The sequence below is a fragment of the Oncorhynchus kisutch genome, linkage group LG29, assembly GCF_002021735.2.
Source record: "Oncorhynchus kisutch isolate 150728-3 linkage group LG29, Okis_V2, whole genome shotgun sequence".
NCBI classification, from domain to species: domain Eukaryota; kingdom Metazoa; phylum Chordata; class Actinopteri; order Salmoniformes; family Salmonidae; genus Oncorhynchus; species Oncorhynchus kisutch.
The window spans coordinates 17,170,327-17,196,186 of record NC_034202.2 but is presented as its reverse complement, the minus strand read 5'-3'; the positions used below and the strand labels follow the sequence as shown (position 1 = coordinate 17,196,186).

The 25,860-nt window shown below is 42.4% G+C and overlaps 2 protein-coding genes and 1 pseudogene across 4 annotated transcripts in view; all 3 read right to left on the bottom strand.

The window, feature by feature from the left end:
- LOC109873578 (transmembrane protein 132D) overlaps window positions 1-7,805 on the bottom strand; it is a 45,974-nt gene extending 38,169 nt beyond the window's left edge. Inside the window, exon 1 of the mRNA XM_031809581.1 lies at window positions 7,254-7,805. Coding sequence (XP_031665441.1) covers window positions 7,254-7,296 — 43 coding nt within the window. The 5' untranslated portion in view covers window positions 7,297-7,805. The remainder of the gene's footprint in view (window positions 1-7,253) is intronic.
- A 5,425-nt stretch (window positions 7,806-13,230) lies between these two features.
- On the bottom strand, window positions 13,231-17,036 carry LOC116358228 (F-box only protein 15-like; annotated as a pseudogene).
- A 3,238-nt stretch (window positions 17,037-20,274) lies between these two features.
- LOC109873522 (RIMS-binding protein 2) overlaps window positions 20,275-25,860 on the bottom strand; it is a 102,585-nt gene continuing 96,999 nt past the window's right edge. For 2 of the 3 annotated variants that reach the window (XM_031809504.1, XM_031809505.1), the window contains one exon: window positions 24,829-25,719. In XM_031809504.1, the coding sequence (XP_031665364.1) occupies window positions 25,558-25,719 (162 nt within the window). In that variant the 3' untranslated portion in view covers window positions 24,829-25,557. Of the gene's footprint in view, window positions 22,627-24,828; window positions 25,720-25,860 lie in introns of those variants that run through there. The other variant, XM_031809502.1, reaches the window with a different exon arrangement.

The window sequence follows — 25,860 nt, the reverse complement described above, 5'->3', positions numbered from 1 at the left end:
CTGAGAACACATTCTCATTTACAGCAACAACCTGGGGAATAGTTACAGGGGAGAGGGAGCCAATTGTAAGCTGGGGATGGTATGAGGGCAAGATTGGGAATTTAGCCAGGACACCAGCGTTAACACCCCAACTCTTACAATAAGTGCCATGGGCTGTTTAGTGACCACAGAGAGTCAGGACACCGGTTTAACATCCCATCCGAAAGTCCACACCCTACACAAGGCAATGTCTCAAATCACTGGCCTGGGGCATTGGGATATTTATTTTTTGACCAGAGAAATTACTGCCTCCTACTGGCTCTCCATCACCAATTCCAGCAGCATCTGGTCTCCCTTCCAGGAATTGACCAGGACCAACCCTGCTTAGCTTCAGAAGTAAGCCAGCAGTGGGATGCAGGGTGGTATACTGATGATGGGTAACTACAGTTTTTTTCTTCTGATCGTACAGGGCAATGTTGCTCAGGCTTTGAGGTAATTCCAGCCATTTGTGGAGGTAGCTGCTGACCCTCTCAAACCTCTTGACTGTAAGATCAGGACCAGCAGGGGCCAGAGGATCCGTGGGAGGACACCATGAATCATGCCCTGACCTGAGAGAGCCTTTATATGTCTCTATTTTGGTTTGGTCAGGGTGTGATTTGGGTGGGCATTCTATGTTTTGTTTTCTATGTTTTTTGTCTTCTATGTTTTTGTGCTTCTATGTTTTGGCCGGGTATGGTTCTCAATCAGGGACAGCTGTCTATCGTTGTCTCTGCAGCCTTCTTTCCCTGTTGTATTTGTGGGTAGTTGACTTTTGTTAGTGGCACTATAGCCCTGTAAGCTTCACGGTTGTGTCTTCAGTTGGTGACATTTTAAATGAAAGGAAAATGTACGCTCACCACGCTGCACTTTAGACTACTTCGTTCGACGGCCGTGACACCATGTTGGTACAATCACGCTTCCAGCTCCTGGTTGGCTATCTTGATGGATGCTGTATTCCTCAGGCTGCTGTCAAACATCTTACCGAGACACTTCACTGGATTCTCTGTGACGGATGAGATATGTGTGTCTTCAATGGCAAAGCGGAACCTGTCCACTGTCTTCCCTCTCCACCACCAGGGATCTAGATTTGCTGGCTTAAAGATCATCCGTGCCCAGGTGGCATGCTTCTGCAACCCCTTCAGATTCCACCTACTACAGGGGACAGATGTTCTTGTCACAGACCGGTCGTCCATGAAGGCTCTGATAGGAGGTTGTCGCATGGCAGACTTGGTCAGCGGGTCTCTACATTCCACCTCTGCTGACATCACCAGCATGATCATGGCAAGGGCAAACAGGATCACTGAAATGGTGCAGCCAGTGATGATTCCTTTCTCAAGCCTGTGCCATTCCGATGCTGTGGACTCAGAGGTGACTCTCAAACTGAAACTGTTGTAGTAGTCCAGCCTGGGATGTGGTGCCGAACTAGAGCCACTTCAAACAGCTTGTGGGGTATGGAGCTATAAGCGTTTGTGAGGTTCAGCCAGAGTACAGCTCCTCTGTTCTCCCGGGATTCTCTGATTAGCTGCGTGACCATGCTTGTGTGCTCCAGGCACCCTGACACCTTCGGAATCCCTCCTTTCTGGACTGATGGGTCGATGTAGGAGTTTTTCAGGAAGTAGTCTGTCAGATGCCTGGACACAATTCTGAAGAATATATTTCCTTCAACACAGCAGTGAGATGGTTCTGAACTGGTTTATGTTCTTTGAGTTCTCCTCCTTAGGAATCCATACTCCGTCTGCACATCTCCACAGTTGAGTGACTTTGCCCCTTCTCCAGAAGGCCTTGTGATCATTTTGACCTCACGGGGTGAGATCTTGCGTGGAGCCCCAGATCGAGGGAGATTATCAGTGGTCTTGTATGTCTTACATTTCCTAATAATTGCTCCCACAGCTTCAAACCAAGCTGCTTACCTATTGCAGATTCAGTCGTCCCAGCCTGGTGCAGGTCTACAATTTTTTTTCTGGTCTCCTTAGACAGCTTTTTGGTCTTGGCCATAGTGGAGTTTGGAGTGTGACAGTTTGAGGTTGTAGACAGGTGTCTTTTATACTGATAACAAGTTCAAACAGGTGCCATTAATACAGGTAACGAGTGGAGGACAGAGGAGCCTCTTAAAGAAGAAGTTACAGGTCTGTGAGAGCCAGAAATCTTGCTTGTTTGTAGGTGACCAAATACTTATTTTCCACCATAATTTGCAAATAAATTCATTAAAATTCCTACAATGTGATTTTCTGGATTTTTTTTCTCATTTTGTCTGTCATAGTTGAAGTGTACCTATGATGAAAATTACAGGCCTCTCTCATCTTTTTAAGAGGGAGAACTTGCACAATTGGTGGCTGACTAAATACTTTTTTGCCCCACTGTATTTACAGTGCCTTCAGAAAGTGTTTATACCCCTTGACTTCCACATTCCACATTTTGTTGTGTTACACTCTGAATTCAAAATAAAGAAAATTCTCACCCATCTACACAATACCCCATAATGACAAACTGAAAAAATGTTTTTAGGAAATCTTTTGAAAATGAAATACAGAAATATCTAATTTACTGTACATAAGTATTCACACCACTGAGTCAGTACTTTGTAGAAGCACCTTTGGCAGTGATTGCAGCTGTGAGTCATTCTGAGTAAATCTTAATGGGAGCTTTCCACACCTGGATTGTGTAACATTTGCCCATTATTATTTTCGAAGGTCTTCAAGCTCTGTCAAATTGGTTGTTGATCATTGTCAGACAACCATTTTCAGGCCTTTCAATAGATTTTCAAGCAGATTTAAGTAAAAACTGTAACTCGGAATATTCAACGTCATCTTGGTAAGCAACTCCAATGTAGATTTGGCCTTGTGTTTTAAGTTATTATCCTGCTGAAAGGTGAATTCATCTCAGTGTCTGGTGGAAAGCAGACTGAACCAAGTTTTCCTCTGCCTGTCCATTTATTTTTTTATTCTGAAAAACATGCCAATCCTTAACGATTCCAAGCATACCCATAACATGATGCAGCCACCACTATGCTTGAAAATATGAAGAGTGGTACTCAGTAATGTGCTGTTTTGGATTTGCTCCAAACAAAACCTTAATTGCTTTGCCACATTTTTTGCAGCATTACTTTAGTGCCTTATTGCAAACAGGATACATGTTTTGAAATATATTTTTTTATGTACAGGCTTCCTTCTTTTCACTCTTTTCACTTAGGTTAGTATTGTCGTCATAAGTAGTGCACTATATTTATTTATTTATTTATTTTACCTTTATTTAACCAGGTAGGCAAGTTGAGAACAAGTTCTCATTTACAATTGCGACCTGGCCAAGATAAAGCAAAGCAGTTCGACAGATAAAACGACACAGAGTTACACATGGAGTAAAAACAAACATACAGTCAATAATGCAGTATAAACAAGTCTATATACAATGTGAGCAAATGAGGTGAGAAGGGAGGTAAAGGCAAAAAAAGGCCATGATGGCAAAGTAAATACAATATAGCAAGTAAAATACTGGAATGGTAGTTTTGCAATGGAAGAATGTGCAAAGTAGAAATAAAAAAATAATGGGGTGCAAAGGAGCAAAATAAATAAATAAATAAAAATTAAATACAGTTGGGAAAGAGGTAGTTGTTTGGGCTAAATTTTAGGTGGGCTATGTACAGGTGCAGTAATCTGTGAGCTGCTCTGACAGTTGGTGCTTAAAGCTAGTGAGGGAGATAAGTGTTTCCAGTTTCAGAGATTTTTGTAGTTCGTTCCAGTCATTGGCAGCAGAGAACTGGAAGGAGAGGCGGCCAAAGAAAGAATTGGTCTTGGGGGTGACTAGAGAGATATACCTGCTGGAGCGTGTGCTACAGGTGGGAGATGCTATGGTGACCAGCGAGCTGAGATAAGGGGGGACTTTACCTAGCAGGGTCTTGTAGATGACATGGAGCCAGTGGGTTTGGCGACGAGTATGAAGCGAGGGCCAGCCAACGAGAGCGTACAGGTCGCAATGGTGGGTAGTATATGGGGCTTTGGTGATAAAACGGATTGCACTGTGATAGACTGCATCCAATTTGTTGAGTAGGGTATTGGAGGCTATTTTGTAAATGACATCGCCAAAGTCGAGGATTGGTAGGATGGTCAGTTTTACAAGGGTATGTTTGGCAGCATGAGTGAAGGATGCTTTGTTGCGAAATAGGAAGCCAATTCTAGATTTAACTTTGGATTGGAGATGTTTGATATGGGTCTGGAAGGAGAGTTTACAGTCTAACCAGACACCTAAGTATTTGTAGTTGTCCACGTATTCTAAGTCAGAGCCGTCCAGAGTAGTGATGTTGGACAGGCGGGTAGGTGCAGGTAGCGATCGGTTGAAGAGCATGCATTTAGTTTTACTTGTATTTAAGAGCAATTGGAGGCCACGGAAGGAGAGTTGTATGGCATTGAAGCTTGCCTGGAGGGTTGTTAACACAGTGTCCAAAGAAGGGCCGGAAGTATACAGAATGGTGTCGTCTGCGTAGAGGTGGATCAGGGACTCACCAGCAGCAAGAGCGACCTCATTGATGTATACAGAGAAGAGAGTCGGTCCAAGAATTGAACCCTGTGGCACCCCCATAGAGACTGCCAGAGGTCCGGACAGCAGACCCTCCGACTTGACACACTGAACTCTATCAGAGAAGTAGTTGGTGAACCAGGCGAGGCAATCATTTGAGAAACCAAGGCTGTCGAGTCTGCCGATGAGGATATGGTGATTGACAGAGTCGAAAGCCTTGGCCAGATCAATGAATACGGCTGCACAGTAATGTTTCTTATCGATGGCGGTTAAGATATCGTTTAGGACCTTGAGCGTGGCTGAGGTGCACCCATGACCAGCTCTGAAACCAGATTGCATAGCAGAGAAGGTATGGTGAGATTCGAAATGGTCGGTAATCTGTTTGTTGACTTGGCTTTCGAAGACCTTAGAAAGGCACGGTAGGATAGATATAGGTCTGTAGCAGTTTGGGTCAAGAGTGTCCCCCCCTTTGAAGAGGGGGATGACCGCAGCTGCTTTCCAATCTTTGGGAATCTCAGACGACACGAAAGAGAGGTTGAACAGGCTAGTAATAGGGGTGGCAACAATTTCGGCAGATAATTTTAGAAAGAAAGGGTCCAGATTGTCTAGCCCGGCTGATTTGTAGGGGTCCAGATTTTGCAGCTCTTTCAGAACATCAGCTGAATGGATTTGGGAGAAGGAGAAATGGGGAAGGCTTGGGCGAGTTGCTGTTGGGGGTGCAGTGCTGTTGTCCGGGGTAGGAGTAGCCAGGTGGAAAGCATGGCCAGCCGTAGAAAAATGCTTATTGAAATTCTCAATTATGGTGGATTTATCAGTGGTGACAGTGTTTCCTATCTTCAGTGCAGTGGGCAGCTGGGAGGAGGTGTTCTTATTCTCCATGGACTTTACAGTGTCCCAGAACTTTTTTGAGTTAGTGATAGGTAGTGATATAGTGATATAGGGCAGGGGTAATGAACTCTTACCCTACGAGGTCCGGAGCGTACTGGTTTTCTGTTCTACCTGATAATTAAGTACCTACAATGTTGTTAATCTATCCTCAGTTTTCTCCTATCACAACCATGAAAGTCTGTAACTGTTTTAAAGTCACCGTTGGCCTCATGGTGAAATCGCTAAGCGGTTTCTTTACTCTCTGGCAGCTGAATTAGGAAAGACTCCAGTATCATTGTAGTGACTGTGTATTGATACGTGTAGTGTAATTAATTAATATCTTCACCATGCTCAAAGGGATATTCAATGTCTGCTTTTTTATTTTGACCCGTATACCAATAGGTGCCCTTCATTGCAAGGTATTGGAAACCCTCCCTGGTCTTTGTGGTTGAATTTGTGTTTGAAATTCGCTGCGCGACTGAGGGACCTTAAGGATACAGTGCATTCGGAAATGATTCAGACCCCTTCCCTTTTTTCACATTTTGTTACGTTACAGCCTTATTCCAAAATGTATTCAATTAGTTTTTTCCCCTCATCAATCTACACACAATACCCCATAACGCCTAAGCGAAAACATGTTTGTAGAAAGTTTTGCAAATGTATTAAAAATGATAAACAGAAATGCTTGTTTCCTTTGAAATGGGGTCTATTTGAATAGACTAAAATGAAAATTTTTATTTTATTTTATTTTATTTTTACATATGGCATGCTAGCTCCATCCTGGTGGCGCAGTGGACTAATTCCATAGATGGAGAACAGAAGATTATAGGTTTGAATCTCACTGATGCCATGTCACAATGAAACAATGAGACAATAAAAGAATGTGTTTGCATGATTAATGCCTCAGGAAATACATTTCCATGTGTCCTTTCTGTGAACGTTTTAAGGAAGTTATTTAAAAAAATCTCCAAATAACCTATATTTTCCATTCTTAGAGCATTAATAAAACCTTCAAGGAACCAGACGTTCTCAGAACCTCCCTGCAACCTAAGAACAGGATACATTTTCACTTCTATTCTCAGGTTTTACCAGTGAGAAAACGTATGGCTTCATTCCCACAAACAAGGTGAAACCAAAAACATACATTCCCACAACTTCCATAGAACCAAATGTGCTAGTTGGGCTCTCAGTGAAGCAAGGGAAATTAAGCAACTTAGTCAAAATTAATAAACAGTAGTCATGCCAGACTACTTTCTTGCAAACATTGGCCTACGGCAGAGTTTTTGCCCTAGCAGTACACAGCTGATTAAAATCATCAAAGCTTGATTTAGTTATTTGAATCCCGTGTGTTGTGCTAGGGCAAAAAACTAAACGTACACCCAGAGGTGGCCGCAGAACCGACTTTGGGAAACCCTGGCCTAATGGTATCTCAAAGCATCATAGAATACATGTTATTTTCAGGATTGTCATCCCATGTAAATGCAAACTAAAAAGTTGAGATATCATGGTTCCTGTCTCTTTAAAAAGACGTATCCTCTTTTTCATTGTGTATGTAAATAGGAACTGTTGTTTTAAATGAATGAGTGCATCTACATCAAAGTATGGGGCTAATGTTATAAAATAAGCTTTTCATTCAAATTTGTTTCCAACTGTCAAGAGGACACTACATTAATTTTTGATCTGTTGATACATTGTTTACTTTTAACAAAACGTTTGTCAGTACCAGTGAAGTAGCCTACAGTAAAGTACATATGGGTGACAATTCAAATGAAATAGATCATGTACAAACTGATTTTATTTTTTATGTATTGAAAACTATTTAATAACCACCATCCATCAACGTAAAGTGCAAGTCTTACCTGTCAGAAGTGTGAAAATGAACACTGTGGCAAATGGCAACATCACACGGAGAGGAAAGTAGTGTGTCTTGGCAAATTGGAAAGTCCTGATAATCTAGAGGAGCGCTCTAACACCGCACCGAGGGGAGAGCTTGTTTCTTTCTGCTGTCAATTGACACACATCTCTGGTAATTTACATTTCTTCAATTCCCAACAAAGTAAAGGGCTCTGATGGAAAGATACGCCTATATTAATAACAGACGCAACAGTACATTCCTATTCCAAATAATAACTCAGTGTTATTTACGTCCACCTGCTTTGGTATCCACATTACGCAAATGTTTGTATGTTGCCTCCATCTGATTTTTCTGCGTCAAATTCACTTTCGCTTGTTGTTCGCCAATTTGTAGGTTAGAACAAAATGTTCAAGTTGAGGGTTGTTGCTTCTTACAGTAAATCCACCGTTTAATGTTAACGCAATTAATTGCACACTCCAGAGAGTAGACAGTGAACAGAGGCTAGTTTATATCCTGTTCAGTCCTGCATACACAATGAGCAAACATCAAGGCAGGCTATGCCATAGATCGGCTGTTCCCATCTTCCGTCCGATTAACGACTCTCGTGCGTAATCGCCGTGGGGGAAAGGGGCTGCGAGGAAATGAACTGCATGAGTAGTCAATAGAATCTAGTGATTTCTCAATTAATTATGGACTATCCCATCTGGAATATGTTGTATAACTACTATACACAAGTCATAACAGGCCTAGATATAGACCTACTCTGTTGGCTATATGCCTATATTTTTTTTATTTAATAAAAAAAAAAAATTGTATATCAGTTATATTGTCCTCTGTTTTTGTAGCCTTGAATAAATACCCCATCATAAAGTTACGAGTTGAGACGAACATGCCTACAGTAATAAAAAACATATAATGTGATGTCCAGATGTTCAAACGCCTCAAATCTGGACAAACAAGATTTATTTAGCTTACATAGGACTAAACGTATCCAAAAATATATATGAAATTCCTAAACTTTGCGTACTAATGTAACTAACGTAATTACATAAAATCAACGAATAAGTCACCAACAATTTAGTGTGCAATGCGAAGATGCCCATTCGAAGACACCGTTGTGGGCCTGCATGGTAGACACTTTTCAGCCAGTGGCATGCATACAGTACCAGCGGTATCTACTGACCGCTGTTCAAGTTCTTCCGCAGAACAACAAGCAGAAATGGGACACGTTTCAAACCGAATCATTAGCCCCCATGACAAGACATTTCGGAGATTCTCTATAATAGATCTGAAAGAACTGGGTGCAAATTGAAACTCCGACCTGATCTACCAAAGGGCTTGTTGGAGATATGCATGATCTCACTGAACTCTATCCCATCCTCTCAGATCATTTACTGTATGATTGCCACATTCCTTTGCCTAGCAAGCACGTCTCAAATACTATAGAAATTCCATAAAATGCACAGTGTCTGTGCTGCATTTAATTTTAACCCAGTCTTGTTCTAAAATATCAGGCCCTCACTCAGTGTAGTAGTACACTAAACATCATGGTGTGTAAGATATGAATTAAAATGCCATGCAGCTTCCGATGATGATGATGTCACCCTGCTGGGGCAGTGGACAGATGATGAGATGGACACTTTTAGGGATGGGAGGAGGTGAGAATATGTCTCATAAACGCTGTGTCATCCCCTCTGGATCCATACCAAGGCTGTGTCATCCCCTCTGGATCCATACCAAGGCTGTGGCTGCGAGGCTGGCTGGCTGAGAGAACATTAACTTACAGTAAACCCACAGGGTTTAATCAGCCAATAATACTGTCAGACATGTCCTGTACTCCTCTCATCTCTATTGACTCCGTTTCTGTTTGGGCTGAGTGGCAGAGGGTGACTCCCAGTGTCCTGTGGTTTGATAGCCGTGTGTTGTTTGTCTGTGCAAGGACACGTGTCAACACTCCTTTATGCTTGAAATAAATCAGTTAGCCAGGGGAACATGGCTGCCAACCCGACGCGACCCTCCACCCTCTGCTTCAGCAGAGCGTCCTGCTTTTTAATGGGGGTGCCACTGCCAAGGTAGCAGCTTTATGCAGGGACAGACAAATACAAATAAATAAACATCCCATCCCTGACAGCGCCAGCAGCTTAGCATAAATATGTGTCTTAGAGAAATTAAAGTGCCTCTAAGCAGCTATAAAGAAGGGGAACCAATGGAGCAGAACTGTTTCAGGCAAAAGAACCAGAGGAAGTCTGCTGCAATCCATCCTGGACCCCCTAGTGTGTGATATGTTTAACGTTGTCAAAATACCCTTTACCACAAGCCAAACATGGCCTGGTAGTTTTAAATTAGCATTAATGTGGCAGTTTGGCATTTACTGGGATGACTCATGTGCTGGGGTAGCTGCGCAGAGTGGTCACTAGCTGGCACAGCCACAAAGAGATACATTCTGATTTTAAACCTAACACTAACCTTAACCCTAACCACACTGCTAAAAACTCTAATGCCTAAATCTTAAATTATGACCAAAAAGCTCATTATGTTTTTCATGAACTTTTATAATATTGCCAATTTTGAGTTTGCAGCTGGCCCATCTAGCGGAAATCACTCAGTTCTGTCTCCAAGCCAAGATTCATGAGAAACGTCGACCTGCATTCATTTGTGAATGAGATTTGTATCTCTCTCCGCTTATGAAAGCTTCTGAAATGCAAGTGTTTGTGATGGCAACCGTTGGGTCTGGGAACTGTTCCAGATCTTAGCTTTGCAGCTCTAGACATGCAAACAAGATTGTGGATGGAACTGAGGTGGTCTGATCACTGCTGTTGGCCTTATAAACTAGCCAGGTGGCCAAAAGGTTGAATGGTAATCTAGAGTGGGTCAACCCTGTTCAACCCTGATTACTGACAGGAAGCTGGATGGATGTCCAGCTGTTCAGACAGATGAGCAGAGAAGAATGATTCCCTCATGGCGATTGGTAGGAGGAGCTTAGTGGGGATGAAAGAGAAGCTGAAAGAATTTGTGTAAGAAAAAAAAGCAAATTATGTGTTTGGGGCTGTGGCTAATGATGTATGGTATATAATCTCTGGATTACTGATGCTATGTATTGGCCAATAAAAGGCTTTAATTTTGTATTTGTATGTAGTATGCACTGAGGTGACTGTAATAGAATAAACATGGCAAAAACAAATGTAAAAATGTAATTAAATGCTTTTTTATAGCTTCCAAAATATTTTGTGAGAGTGCTAAAATGGAGGCGTGGTGGCTTCAAAACAAGCGCTCCTGTTAGTCGTCTAGTGTATATATAAATCATTGGCTGTGACTCACCCTGTGAGTTTTCCTTATTCATTCCCCTCTGTTCTGGCTCTGAAATTAGAATACATTTTCTATTCGGACCCCAACAAAAATTATACTTTAACATCAATGGTTCAGGAAACCTGTCCAAAGACAAATCCTAAGGTATAGTACAATATGTGTAATATTATATTGTATATAGCAGTATATTTACCATTAACCCTACGATTGCCCCTCACTCATACAACTTTAGGATCCTTTTCCTGATTTGCAGCCCTGCCCCTGCCAATCCCAATCGAGATGAAACATGAGAAGAATGTCCATGAATTATCTGTAAGGACACAGGTCACTGGATGATTGGTGGCTCTGTTAACCTTTGCTGACATTAATCCTGTACAGAGATTGACATTGAGCTACTATGCCTTAATCTGTCATCAACCTCTCCATTACTCTCCATTAGCTGAATGATGATGAGAGGGACTTCATTGTGTCCTTCAAACCTGAGCGGAGAGATTACTGTAAATCAAATATGCCTGCTCAGTATTGGTACAGTGCTATAGGCTATTGGGAAACTCATGATTGATCATTAGATCATCAAGTTGAGGTATTTTTTTAATATCACTTAAGACAATATGGTTTGTGAAATAATTTATGAAGACCTATGCGTTGTTGTTATCACGACCTCCACACAACCTCTAGACAAATCTGCACCATGTTGTCTTGTCATAAAGGGGGTTCAGTCCAGCAGTTAAGTCAGTCCATATAGGAAGCTCTGGGAGCTCTCAAGACTCGGTTGAGGGGAGGCGATGCCTCGTGACTAGCCCACTGTGAACGGCCCAGACGAAGATGAATGGCTGGGACTAGGCTGAGCTGCCTGCTTTCCTGGTGTCAATGGCATTACAGTGTGGGATGAAGAATGAATGTGGCTCTCAGAGAGTGGCCACCATACACATCACTCCTCTGCCCCGTGGGAGACCAGGATGAGTTACAGGCCAAGCGGATGGTCCTCCCACCGGCACCTGCTCTCAAACATCAATGACAGGCAGGTCAGAGTCTTGCCTTTAGCTACATCCTGGGAAGGAAACCTAATGGGTTGAAGTGGCAGAAGGGTATTCAATGTGATCACACTTTTTTATTTGACTATTTATCACTTGTGCTGACTTAGGGATACGTCTTTTCTTATATGGCATCATTAATTATGGCACCAACTCAGGACTCAAAAAAACGCACAAACACACACATGCACGCACACACAAAGGAATACATGCACGCATGCACACACAGGCACACAATAGATGTTGGAAAAGCTATTTTAAACCTTAACACATTCTCAAGCCAAGTTAAAAGCAGTTAAAAGAACTATGAGGGATTTAAACACACACCTGGCACCAGAAGGTCAGCTGGCACAATACACTACCTAATCTTTACCATCTTTCTCCTTGTAGAGATCCAAGCTGTCTGTTGAGGTTTCCGGGAGGGTAATGGAGATGTGATGGTGAGGTTTTACACAGCACTATTAGGCCCTGTAAAATATTCATCAGAAAAGGCCACCAGAAGATAGATGACTGGTCCCGCCCCTCTGGTGGAGTGCTAGGTAGAATGGGTGGCAGAGATGGAGAGGTCAAAGCCAGTGAGCATTTTAAACATCCAATGGCCTCAGAGGCCCTGGGAGCTAACAGCTCACTCAGGATCCGGAGGGAGGCACAGGAGCCAGGATGCAGTGATATATGAGTGTAATCTCCACTGTCCTTTTCTCTTTCTTGCTTTTCTTTTTTAGAACGTACACAGAGCCCCTGTGCCAAATGTACTGAAGCATCGCTGCTTTCCACTCTATCAATAACTCTTTACTAGCTTCTGTACTGTATTGAAAAATACTTGTATGAATGAAGGCTTTGATATTTTTTTGGGGCATTTGCAGCCAGTATTTAGAAATAATAATGTTGATGCTTATAGAAGGTTTATCTGTGCTGTTAGACAGTTGGCGTCAGTGCATGGTGTATGCACAGTTAGTGTGATGAGTCTTCACTCATGGCCAGCACTGTGAGGGAGCACTTGCTGCAAAGGCCTTTGCACTTTACTCATTCTGGAAATATTGCTATTATGGGTGAAGATGACTGCTGCCATCCTGAGGATGTAAAGTCTAACACAGCAGTATGCAGGCAGTTCCCTCTAATGAGCTACTACAGCGCTCTGCTGTAAAATTCCCTTTGATTTAGGTCAACTGGTGATTTGAATTAATGCACTATGGCTCACTAAAAAAACAACACCGAAATATAGAAATCAAAATGTTTTCATACAATCAGATAATCCATCTGTAACATAAACGTTCTTAACTCTCTTAACACATTTCACATTTATTTGACTCTATATAATATCTAGGATCACATTTTACCGATGTGTACAAATGATTCACAAAGCAATGCATACAAATATATAAAGTCATGGAAGAAAACTAAAACTTGCAGGGGCAAACTTGAACTACTTCAAGCCAACTCAAAACAAAACTCAACTAAGGCATCAATTTACAAAGCACTTTACTTGAAACCTCTGGCATAAGGCCTACATAGCTAATACTATCCTAACAGTGACATACAAGATGTCATAAACAGTTGTCATGACTGTTTAGGACACCTCGTCATCATGATGTAATCATTATGACAGAGGTGTGTAGTACAGTGCCTCCTCTACATGCAGCGTCAGTAGGCTCTCCCAAAGTGCTTGTTGACTTTGGCCGTGGGGATGAAGACTACAAGTTTGATGAGGAAGTACTGTCTCTGCTTTTCCAGCCACACCTACAATACTAAAGAATAAATACATTACTGTTATTATGGAGAAGAAAGTTACATCCACTTCCTGGTTGCTGCTCCCCATATGTGCTAAATTACTTAAGTTATGGGTGATAAATACAGTACATATATGTTATCACTGATATGGTGTCTAGTAAAGCAACCCAACCTTGCCACACAAAAATAAACAAAGAGGCCTCTTCATCTATCCTCTGATGCGTGGGTCATATGAGGTTGGTTTGCCTTGCCCTCTGGGTCATATGGGGTTGGTTTACCTTGCCCTCTGGGTCATATGAGGTTGGTTTACCTTGCACTCTGGGTCATATGGGGTTGGTTTACCTTGCCCTCTGGGTCATATGAGGTTGGTTTACCTTGCACTCTGGGTCATAAGGGGTTGGTTTACCTTGCCCTCTGGGTCAAATGGGGTTGGTTTGCCTTGCCCTCTGGGTCATATGGGGTTGGTTTACCTTGCCCTCTGGGTAATATGAGGTTGGTTTACCTTGCCCTTTGGGTCATATGGGGTTAGTTTACCTTGCCCTCTGGGTCATATGAGGTTGGTTTACCTTGCCCTCTGGGTCATGTGAGGTTGGTTTACCTTGCCCTCTGGGTCATGTGAGGTTGGTTTACCTTGCCCTCTGGGTCATGTGAGGTTGGTTTACCTTGCCCTCTGGATCATGTGAGGTTGGTTTACCTTGCCCTCTGGGTCATGTGAGGTTGGTTTACCTTGCCCTCTGGGTCATGTGAGGTTGGTTTACCTTGCCCTCTGGGTCATGTGAGGTTGGTTTACCTTGCCCTCTGGGTCATATGGGGTTGGTTTACCTTGCCCTCCGGGTCATATCCTGGTACTTGATCAGGAAGTGCTGGCCCTCGTAGTTGTCGGAGAAGGGCTCCTTGTTGTTTAGCATCATTGAAACGGGCGTGCTGACACACCAGAAGGGATTCTGGTACTCATCCATCAGGGTCAGGCTCATCATGCAGCAGTTCTACAGAGAGGAGGGAGATAGAAAGATACATACAGTGGGGAGAACAAGTATTTGATACACTGCCGATTTTGCAGGTTTTCCCACTTACAAAGCATGTAGAGGTCTGTAATTTTTATCATAGGTACACTTCAACTGTGAGAGACCGAATCTAAAACAAAAATCCAGAAAATCACATTATATTTTTTTAAGTAATTAATTTGCATTTTATTGCATGACATAAGTATTTGATACATCAGAAAAGCAGAACTTAATATTTGGTATAGAAACCTTTGTTTGCAATTACAGAGATCATACGTTTCCTGTAGTTCTTGACCAGGTTTGCACACACTGCAGCAGGGATTTTGGCCCACTCCTCCATACAGACCTTCTCCAGATCCTTCAGGTTTCGGGGCTGTCGCTGGGCAATACGGACTTTCTGCTCCCTCCAAAGATGTTCTATTGGGTTCAGGTCTGGAGACTGGCTAGGCCACTCCAGGACCTTGAGATGCTTCATACAGAGCCACTCCCGTTGCCCTGGCTGTGTGTTTTGGGTCGTTGTCATGCGGGAAGACCCAGCCACGACCCATCTTCAATGCTCTTATTGAGGAAAGGAGGTTGTTGGCAAGATCTCGCGATACATGGCCCCATCCATCCTCCCCTCAATATGGTGCAGTCCTCCTGTCCCCTTTGCAGGAAAGCACCCCCAAAGAATGATGTTTCCACCTCCATGCTTTACGGTTGGGATGGTGTTCTTGGGGTTGTACTCATCCTTCTTCTTCCTCCAAACACGGCGAGTGGAGTTTAGACCAAAAAGCTCTATTTTTGTCTTATCAGACCACATGACCTTCTCCCATTCCTCCTCTTGATCATCCAGATGGTCATTGGCAAACTTCAGACAGGACGTGCGCTGGCTTGAACAGGGACCTTGCGTGCGCTGTAGGATTTTAATCCATGACGGCATAGTGTGTTACTAATGGTTTTCTTTGAGACTGTGGTCCCAGTTCTCTTCTTGTCATTGACCAGGTCCTGCCGTGTAGTTCTGGGCTGATCCCTCACCTTCCTCATAATCATTGATGCCCCACGAGGTGAGATCTTGCATGGAGCCCCAGACCGAGGGTGATTTGACCGTCATCTTGAACTTCTTCCATTTTCTAATAATTGCGCCAACAGTTGTTGCCATCTCACCAAGCTGCTTGCCTATTGTCCTGTAGCCCATCCCAGCCTTGTGCAGGCCTACAATTTTATCCCTGATGTCCTTACACAGCTCTCCGGTCTTGGCCATTGTGGAGAGGTTGGAGTCTGTTTGATTGAGTGTGTGGACAGGTGTCTTTTATACAGGTAACGAGTTCAAACAGGTACAGTTAATACAGGTAATGAGTGGAGAACAGGAGAGCTTCTTAAAGAAAAACTAACAGGTCTGTGAGAGCCGGAGTTCTTACTGGTTGGTAGGTGATCAAATAATTATGTCATACAATAAAATGCAAATTAATTAGTTAAAAATCATACAATGTGATTTTCTGGATTTTTGTTTTAGATTCCGTCTCTCACAGTTGAAGTTTACCTTCATGACAGACCTCTACATGCTTTGTAAGTAGGAAAACCTGCAAAATCGGCAGTGTATCAAATACTTGTTCTCCCCACTGTATATAGAGAGAGACGTATAGAGCGAAAGACACAGCGAGTGAGAGAGACATATATAGAGAGAGACATATATAGAGAAAGAGAGAGAGACACATATAGAGAGAAAGACATATAAAGACAGTTTGAGAGAAAGACCGAGAAAGACCTATAGAGAGAAAGACCTATAGAGAGAAAGACATATAGAGAGAAAGACATAGAGAGAGACAGAGAAAGACATATAGAGAGAAAGACATAGAGAGAGACAGAGAAAGACATATAGGGAGAAAGACCGAGAAAGACCTATAGAGAGAAAGACTTAGAGAGAAAGACAGAAAAAGACAGTTTGAGAGAAAGAGAGAGAAAGACCGAGAAAGACCTATAGAGAGAAAGACATAGAGAGAGACAGAGAAAGACCTATAGAGAGAAAGGCTTAGAGAGAAAGACAGAAAAAGACCTATAGAGAGAAAGACATATAGAGAGAAAGACATATAGAGAGAAAGACATATAGGAGAGAAAGACATATAGAGAGAAAGACAGAGAGAGGCAGAGAAAGACATATAGAGAGAAAGAAATAGAGTGAAAGACATATAGAGAGAGCACAAGAGACTGTCTATGTCTGCTGTTCTGTTATTACAATATCCCCATCATCTAGGCCTATTGGTACGCACGCATGAATAAGCCGCTTTCGATAAATCATCTGCTAAATACCATATATTACTATATAGTGTAACCTCAACCAGTGGGAGTCAGTGTACCTCCACGGTGCCCTCCAGAGCCTTACACTTCCAGGGCATACTGATTCTGCCAGAGAGAGGCGTGTGCTGGGACAGGCTTCCGCTATTGATGACGTTCAGCTGGATGACACTATCATGGACCTGAGCTGGACAACCCCAACCAAAGTCAACTACAGACTGTGGTATGGTACAGCTGCATTCTGGTACCCAAGGTATATAAAGTAGGTCTAGAATAGAAACTCTCTTGGTAGTGGTTTGTTTACTTTTGCGGCAGTAGAGTTGAGAGAAGTGGCCGGGCCATTATCTGGGTTAGAGTGTTGTGCAGTATAATGCGGAGCGTGTAATCATGGAGGCCGAAGTTAGGGTCCACGTCATCAAAAGGAGGCTTGTCCTCTTGCATGGAGTAGGGGGAGGGAATGAGAGAATTAATGACTGAATGATTTAATTATTTAATCTATCATGCATTCCATCATCCTTTTCTGCTGAAATGAAACCTGAAATTGAAAGGACATAATCCAGCCAAGCTCTGCTCAAAAGTCCCCTCTAACCCCCTCTTGTCAGACACTGATCTCCCAGGTCACACGCTGGCTCCTGAGGCAGAGGAGAGCAAAATACTTTAAATTGAATTGAATCTGGTCCAATGAGTTTCAATGAGTAGGTTGTGACAATACTACAGTAGCATATGTTTTATATACTGTGTGTTTTGTACTTAACAACAGAGGCAGTACAACTTGAGCACTGCCTGCAGTTCGTCTAACCTGAGGACACTCTCAGTCTGACTGGGCAGGCCTGTGAAGGAGTGAATGTCTCTCAACTGCTTCCACCACTTGGTGTCGTTAAAGTCAGCCATGGTCCTGAAATATAGCCTTCTCCAGTAGCCCTCTCCTCCACCACCACCACACTCAGCTTGTCCAGCACCTGGTGGGGGAAAACACCATTGATATTACAAAAAGTACTGTGCTTACAAGCATATAGTGCTCATAGCAAGCATCCCTGGTGGGATAAGCAAAAAGGAGTGTTACAAAATTGAATTTCAATGACCCTTGTCCATACGCTTGAGCCTCCACTTCTTACTCTGTACATACTCCGCGGAGTACATATCGTGCCACGTTCCACTGCAACAAAATACTGTGGGTCAAAAATGATCATGCAAGACTGTAGGGAGGAAGAATAGCCTACAATGTGACCAGTACTTCACTCCTTACTTATTGTGAACCATCTCATAGAAGCGCTTGTTGACGTAGCCTACGAGGAAGAGAGGCATCCATGTACGACAGGATCTTCAGAAGGATCTTCGGTGGCACCCTAATAAAACACCAACTAGACATGATTACAAAATGAATTAGAAAGCTCAATCTTTCCCATCTAGAGCAAACCCAATTGAGCAATCAGATTGCAGGGCATGGAACCAGTAACATTATGCCACCTCTTATATCTGTGTCAAGAGTGTACCATAACAACCCACTTTTACCACTCTGTGATTGCTGGCTTGAAAGCATGTCCCGTAGACCTCGGCGGTACGCTGCAGGTCAAGGTACAGTGGCCTTCACTGCCTTGTTTTTCCTCTTATTATTTTGTGACAGTGCTTGACTTGGGCAGAATCTCACAGGAGCTGAGTACTGGCATCTTACATGTTTCACTGCCTGGAGTGCCTGATTGAAGTACAATTAACCTTATACTTGGCTTGAAAAATTCAAATGTACTAAATAAATACCCTACCATCTAACACTACACTCACTCATTTCACAATTATACAAAATAAAATGAACACCCTACTCCACTAACTAAAGGTATTTATTCCTACCTCATGCCATCATCCCGAAAGGATGGGACATCACCACTTAACACACCCTGTAACTCTTCTGATCTCAAGTCTCACACACCCAAATACCTCTCTGTAGCTGCCACCACAACCTCAATTTTCTGCAACTTCTGTTCCATCCCTGCAGTATAGTTGATAACCATTGCTATACATGCTAAAAATTCAATCTTACTGAAACCTATATAACTTTTTGGTCTATCCATCTGTTCTGGTATATCTCTATTACTCTCATCACTCCTCCACCTTGACCCATCTTCCTCTACTTTCTTCACTGCCTCAGCATGACAACTTCTGCTCTACTCTAACCCTGGAAACCTCAACTTGCCTCTCTCGCACGGGACATTTCTGATCCCCAGCACCATGGGCACCCCTACAATTAACACATTCCACTACTTTCCCTAATACTACACATTCCTTTGTATCATGCATTTCTGCACACTTCTAACACCTTGGGCCCTCCCTCCTACACACCGCTACCACATGCCCATAAGCTTGACACCTATAAAATGTATTCGGCACATACGCTTGTACAGGATAACTTATAAATACTAACTGCACTTTGTCGGGCAAAGCCTCAACTTCAAAACTCAAATGAACAGACAATGACTCTTCTGTTTCCCCACTCTCGCCACCCTGTCTGCGTCACATCAAACGACAAGCGTCACATACACCGGGAATCTTTCCCCTCAGCTGGTAAAGTTTTATATTTACTGCTACGACAGTTATCACTCCTTTCATTGGTGCCCTTTTCTTGAGAGTGAAACAAGTCACTTTTCTTGCCCCCCCCCATTTGTTTTACTCTGAGCACATTCTCCCTCTGACCAACAGAAACACAAACAATTATCACTAGACCACTTCTGGTTACCCTCACCGATTCCACATTTACCCAACTCTTTTTCACCCACCGTGAAACTACAAATGGATCATCCACAAGGCAAGAGTCCACTTTTGGATGCATACCTCGGTCTCCGATAACTTCACCACACCTACCACCTCCGATACTTCACCCTCACTCGCTTCCATTTCTCCTCCTGTCTTCAGCTCCCTCTGCTTACACTTTCTACCATTCTTCTTTAACAAACCATCTCCCTTTTTCCCACAATTTTTATCAGACTCAAGCTCACCATCTCTTATACCTCCTCCCTCCATTCCTCCTCCGTTTTCCAAGTACATGTCTCCTTATGATAATACTGCACTACTCCTGACAACCATCTTGTTCTTGACTCCATTTCCGCCGAGGCCCGCTCCCTCCACCTCCTCTAAGTGCCACCGAAGCTCCCTCCACCTCCTCTAAGTGCCACCGAAGCTCCGTCCACCTCCTCTAAGTGCCACGAAGCTCCCTCCACCTCCTCTAAGTGCCACCGAAGCTCCCTCCACCTCCTCTAAGTGCCACCGAAGCTCCCTCCACCTCCTCTAAGTGCCACCGAAGCTCCCTCCACCTCCTCTAAGTGCCACCGAAGCTCCCTCCACCTCCTCTAAGTGCCACCGAAGCTCCCTCCACCTCCTCTAAGTGCCACCGAAGCTCCCTCCACCTCCTCTAAGTGCCACCGAAGCTCCCTCCCACTCCTCCATGTGAGTTTGTTATTGTTCTTATCACATTTAAATGGCCATCGGGTCCAGATCACTGCTGCCATCCATAGGATGAAAAGTGTAATAGTAGGTTTCCCCTTTAATCTCTGGTAGACTGTGCTTCAAAATCCACTTTTAATGATGTTATTAGTTTTAATTCATGCGACATGCGTGAATAATTACATGAATAGGACACTGAGAAAAAGAAAAGAATCACACATAGATGAAAGTAATCCAAACACAGTTGTTCTACAAAATATCAAATTTATTTTTGATTAAAAAAAAAAAATGTTTTTGCACATGCACACAATATTTGATCACCATAAATTATATATTTCTTTTTCTCTTTGATTCACAGAGCAAGCACATAACCACAGACTTAAACATCTTATCTTGAGGACACCATGGAGAATGCTTTCACTGTTTACAGTAAGAATACATCTTAAAGCACTCAAAAGGCAGTCTGAAAATCAAGTATAAACATTTAGAAATGATCGACAAATGGAAAAAGTACAAAAATGCAACAACATAGACATACACGCATTCACAAATGAATGATTTGGTATTATGACTTGAACACCTTTTAACAAATGGATGCATAACATAATGCATAACTTTGGACGCATAATAAAATCTAAACTATTTTTGCCTGCTCAACACTTCATACATTCCTTTTTGGCAATCCATCGTTAGATTTTCTATTTTTTAATAAACATAGAAGATCCCTGTAATCATTATACAGCGGGATATTACACTTGCCTTAAATATCTTAGCTGATGCGCATGTCTGATAGGTCTCTCTCCGACTAGTTTTCCCTATCAATCGCATTTCAACATATTTCATTGTGACTCATGGATTGACATATTGTCCCTGATGATTATGCACATCAAATGCTAGCTGTACAGCAACTGTAGTGATGCTAAACTCTTACAGAATGGGATCATGGGTTATGAAAATGGGTTAACATAGGGCTTTAAAAGCTGTCAAAAATACAGGACAATGTTTGTCTAGCGGCTATAACAGCCTCCCCAGTAAATGACAATCAGCTGGATGCATCCTTTATTTAGCCCTCATTTAGCCCATAAGCCACATGTACTGGTTTAGAGGTTGTAGGTACAGTATGTAGGTCATCCCTCCCTTTCTCTTGCCAATAGGTCTATAAGAGTGTAAACAAGTAAACGGTGCAGAATCTTGAGGGCACACACCTAGACATCTTGGCTGAGTGGGTAACACAACCCTCAGAACTGAACATTACTGAACATTACACCGGCAATGTAGTTAGCGGCACACCACTAAGATCACATGACTCCTAACCACGTGTCCTCTTTTTTTTTGGGGAAAAAAAAAGAACGCACAGACATGAATGCACACTGAGCACACACACAGCCTACACCTACACCCACACACACAACAGTGCTTTTCCATTCATCAGACAAAACATACCCCTTTGTGCAATTGGAAGGCAAACACAGAAGGTTATTTATAACCGTCTTTTTTTTGTTGATCAAACAAAGCTGCAGAGATGCAGCAGGGGTTCTTGGCAGACTAGTGTTAGTTTAAAAACAACCTTGTTCAACCATAGAAAACGAGGAATGTCATGCTCATATTGTTGTCATAAAGGCCACTGAGATGGTTCAAACGTCTTACCCAATGTAGCTTCCTCTCCTTGCTGTAATGCTCTGTGGCCAACCACCCTGCAGACTTCTAGGTTCTGTGAGTGATTCAACCATTTGTCACCCTCCTGTCCGTGATATATTGCACTGAATAAAGCCTCTGTGTTAGCAGCCAGCATTACTGACAGAATGCCATCAATAACAGTGTCGTTGAGTTGTTGCTCTAGTGTTCCAGGAGTATGGTCTGTCTCCTAGTATTGACATCTGACTATCACAACAACTTGTTTTTGCCACGCCATGTATCTTAGAGACCTTATATTGGCACAATTGCCATGGAAACCAGCTCTAGTTGTAACAAAAAAGAATAGGCTACTCTGTTGTTACCCTACAACAAATGCACACAAATGCATTATCAGCATTGTCCTGATTTCCAAAGTCCCTTAATAACCATTTGATTAAAGAAAACAGTGGTAAAATGTAATGAAAGTCCTAGTTTATACTCCTATTTTTTTCCTCCACCTCAAATATATCACAGTTATACAGTATGTATAAGTTCTCATTGAATTTGGCACTGAGTATATGTACGTAAATATGTGTATTCATCACTAGAACATGAATGTTGTATCACTGACTATATTAGATTAGGCTCACATATATTGTCCTGTAATACATACGAACACGTAGCCATTGTAGTTGTGTGCTGTAGATTCGGCTGATTTGATTGTGTGTACTGTATGCAATTTACAATACTGGGCCCAGCATCTTTTCTGGGGTCAGCTGGGGACAGTTTATTTTACCGGAGAGAGTCTCTTGAGCAGTTTCTTCCCCTTGGAAAGCAGTCCCTTTTTCTTTATGTTGTCCCGGGGGTCCCTGGGGCCCCTGGCGGGGCTGATGGGCCGCATGGTGCCTGGAGGACACAGGGGACGCACTGTGGGGGACGCTGCTCGGACAGGCGGGGCCGTACTCTCTGTGGTATCCATGGCTACCTGAAGAGAGATGCCATGGTGGATGTAGGGGCAGGGCATTACAAAGCAAGTAGTTGTCCTTTGTGGCTTACCCTTTCTCTGTCTGAGGTAGGACTAGGACACACAGTCAGCACTGTGTCCTTCAATAACACTATCACCCCACTGTCACACTATAAGTCCAATGGGACATTAAAAGACTTTGGGTTCAGTGCTCAAGTAGATCATTACTGTAAGTTTCCCAGCCATAGAAATAGAATGAAGGGTTGATATGCCAAGTCTAATTACAATTCCAACGATAATTGAATTTGATATGCTATGTGTGTTGACCTTGAGACTTCTCAACAATAGCTATCAACATACACAAGTATGCATACATAACTCTGTATAAAGTCATAGGAAAAATATACAACAATGCCATTACAGATCATTATACTTACTGTCGGTTTTCCACTAAAATGTGTGTCAAATACATACGTAACATTAATGTTTGGGCAATTCCACGACACGTAATTATGCTAAGACTCCAATTTTGTCACTTTAAAATGTATGCCAAAACGCAAACCATTGACTTCAAAGTTTAACAAACCATGCATCTCTATGCACAATGATTACTTTGAACAATTTAGAATAAAAAAACTAAAACAGAATCCCTCAGTTTTACTCTGTTACCAAACTTTGTATCTGCACAGTTCTTTCTTTAAATGTGTTTTTGTAACATTTTATGTGGAAGTTGTTAAGTGGTCCTTGTGCATATCATTATATTGTTTATTAAACTTTGAAATCAATGGTTTTTGTTTGGTATACATTTTAAAGTGAAAAAAATCTGAATCTCAGCGTAATTCCATTATCGTGGAATTGCCCGTTTCAAATATATATGGGCTGATTTCCCAGACACAGATTTAGCCTAGTCCTGGTCTGAAAGGCATGCTCAATTACACTTCTCCATTGAAATACGTTTTAAGTTCAGGACTAGGCTGAATATGTCCAGGAAACCAGCTCAATAACGTTTTTCACCTATGGAGTGAAATTATTCAGCGTGTCAAAACTGTGTGATTGTACTGTACTGTACTGTACTGTACTTACACCTCTGGTTTAAGTTGCTTTTGGACTGTTATTTAAACTATTCCTTTTAGACTCCTGTCCCTCTGTTGATGGGGGACTGAAGACGTTGGTGGGGCTGGTGAGGTTTTATACAAACAAACACTGAGTAGGAAGCCATCAAACAGGTCGTTACTAGTTACCACATCCACAAAGCCTTAAACCCCACTTATTTCTACAATGTGTCTTCTTGAAATCTGAATTTAAACCTAACCTTAACCACACTGCTAACCTTATGCCTAACTCTAATACCAAAAAGCACATTTTTGTTTTCCAGAATTTTTACGTTACAGCCCATTTTGACTTTGTGGCTGTGGTAACTAGTGAAAACAGAGCACAACATCACAATACCACAGCTTCTGATAGGTCACCGATCATGAGGGACACACAGAGTAATTTACAACACTCAGGGACACAACTGTAGATACCATCCCTCTTGTCTAATGCACTGGGCTGGCAACCAAACATGCTACCACACAGTTCACCTAGGACCTTTAAAAAGGTATCTCAAAGTTAAAGAGGAATCATAACTTTGAAACAAATGGGGATTTGCAGTTCCCATTAGTAAATGGTTTATCAATGACTACAGATATAGGGAACTTTTGAGCTTGCAAAATTGAGCACTATCTCAGAGAGTGGTAGTAGTCCACTACTTTGCAGGCATTAAATCACTGCAAAAAAAGTGTTACAAAAAACAACAATGTCTAATTTATGCTGCAAATAAACATTCTGGTTACACTGAAAAGAGGAAACACTTTCCTCATTACACCAACTGGTATGTGATACTTTAATGTGCAAGCATGATGAATGACCATGTTGCTATACACCTGTGAATGTGTAAGCAGAATGTTTACTGGCTACAAATAAACCATTTAACACAGGTGTAATAATCACAATGCCCAGCATTAGATCTGTCAGGCTGGTATCTCTAGTTGCTCACTTACTGTACGAGGCAGATTTTATGACGTGAAATGAACAATCTTCTTCTGTGTGTATTTGCCAAGCAGGTGAGGGAAAAAAGGAAATCAGATGTGGTGACATCATCATTTCAGTACAACCCACACGACAACTATGAGGGAAAAATAAATAAAAAATACTACAATACACACGAACACAGGTCGCGAATGAAAATGATTCATATCCAATTTCTGATTTTATTGTTCCGTTGTACCATTACAGTATGGATGTCTCAATGTGGCTGTTATTTCATCTGGTTTAGATCAAACATGGCATATCTATCCAATTTCATCAAGACCTGAAAAATATATATATTTTTAAGTGTGTGCAGTATACAAAAAGAAACAAAGCCTCTCCCAGGAAATACAGCAGTCGGGCCAATAAAGTCTACTATTATATAAAAGGTATCAAGTTTATTTTTGAAAAGGCATGCTTTGCTATATTATCAACCCCTACAGTTTACTCAAATCCTTTACTTCCATTGGAGAACAACTGATAGAAATCAGGAACTCTTCAGATGTGTTCATAAAGCACTTTTAATAGACACAATATCCAGCGTTTGGTTTTGTGTTTCAGTGCAAAGAGGGTACCCAATTAATGACTTAAACCTTTTTCAAATATCCACTGTCCTTTGTCACTGCTATGTGAATATCACCTGCCCCGTACTGACATAGGTCAAGTGTTCTATTTCTCTGTCCACTTTGGCCTTCGCTTCTTCCTTTCTAACAATCAGAAGGTATGACTGTGTTTGTCCCTTTCACCAGGTGGGGGATAAGGTTTGTATATTCACCACTGTCACTGTCAAACACGGACAACACACACACACAGAACACAGACGGCAAGTGGAGAAAGCCAGACGAAAAATCAAGAGAGACGGAGGATGGATGGACAGAGGGCCTAGCGCTGAGAGCGGCGATGTACCCTTTTGGCCTCGGCCCGGTTGGCGGGCTCGTCCTGGGCATAGCGAGACGGAGTGTCCGTCAGGTACACCTCCACGTCGTCAGGCACTTCTTCTAGAAAATTAGAGGGAACGAGGCCGCGGTGGCCATTGATTTCACCCTGCAGAGAGAGGAGAGGAGGGGGCAGTGGGGATGAGAACCATGGCTAGACCCACTGAACTCTGGTGGTCAGGGAAAGAGCCCTCTCCTGGGCAAAAGGACATAATATGTGTATGAACCAGGTTCATTCAATGGCATTTCT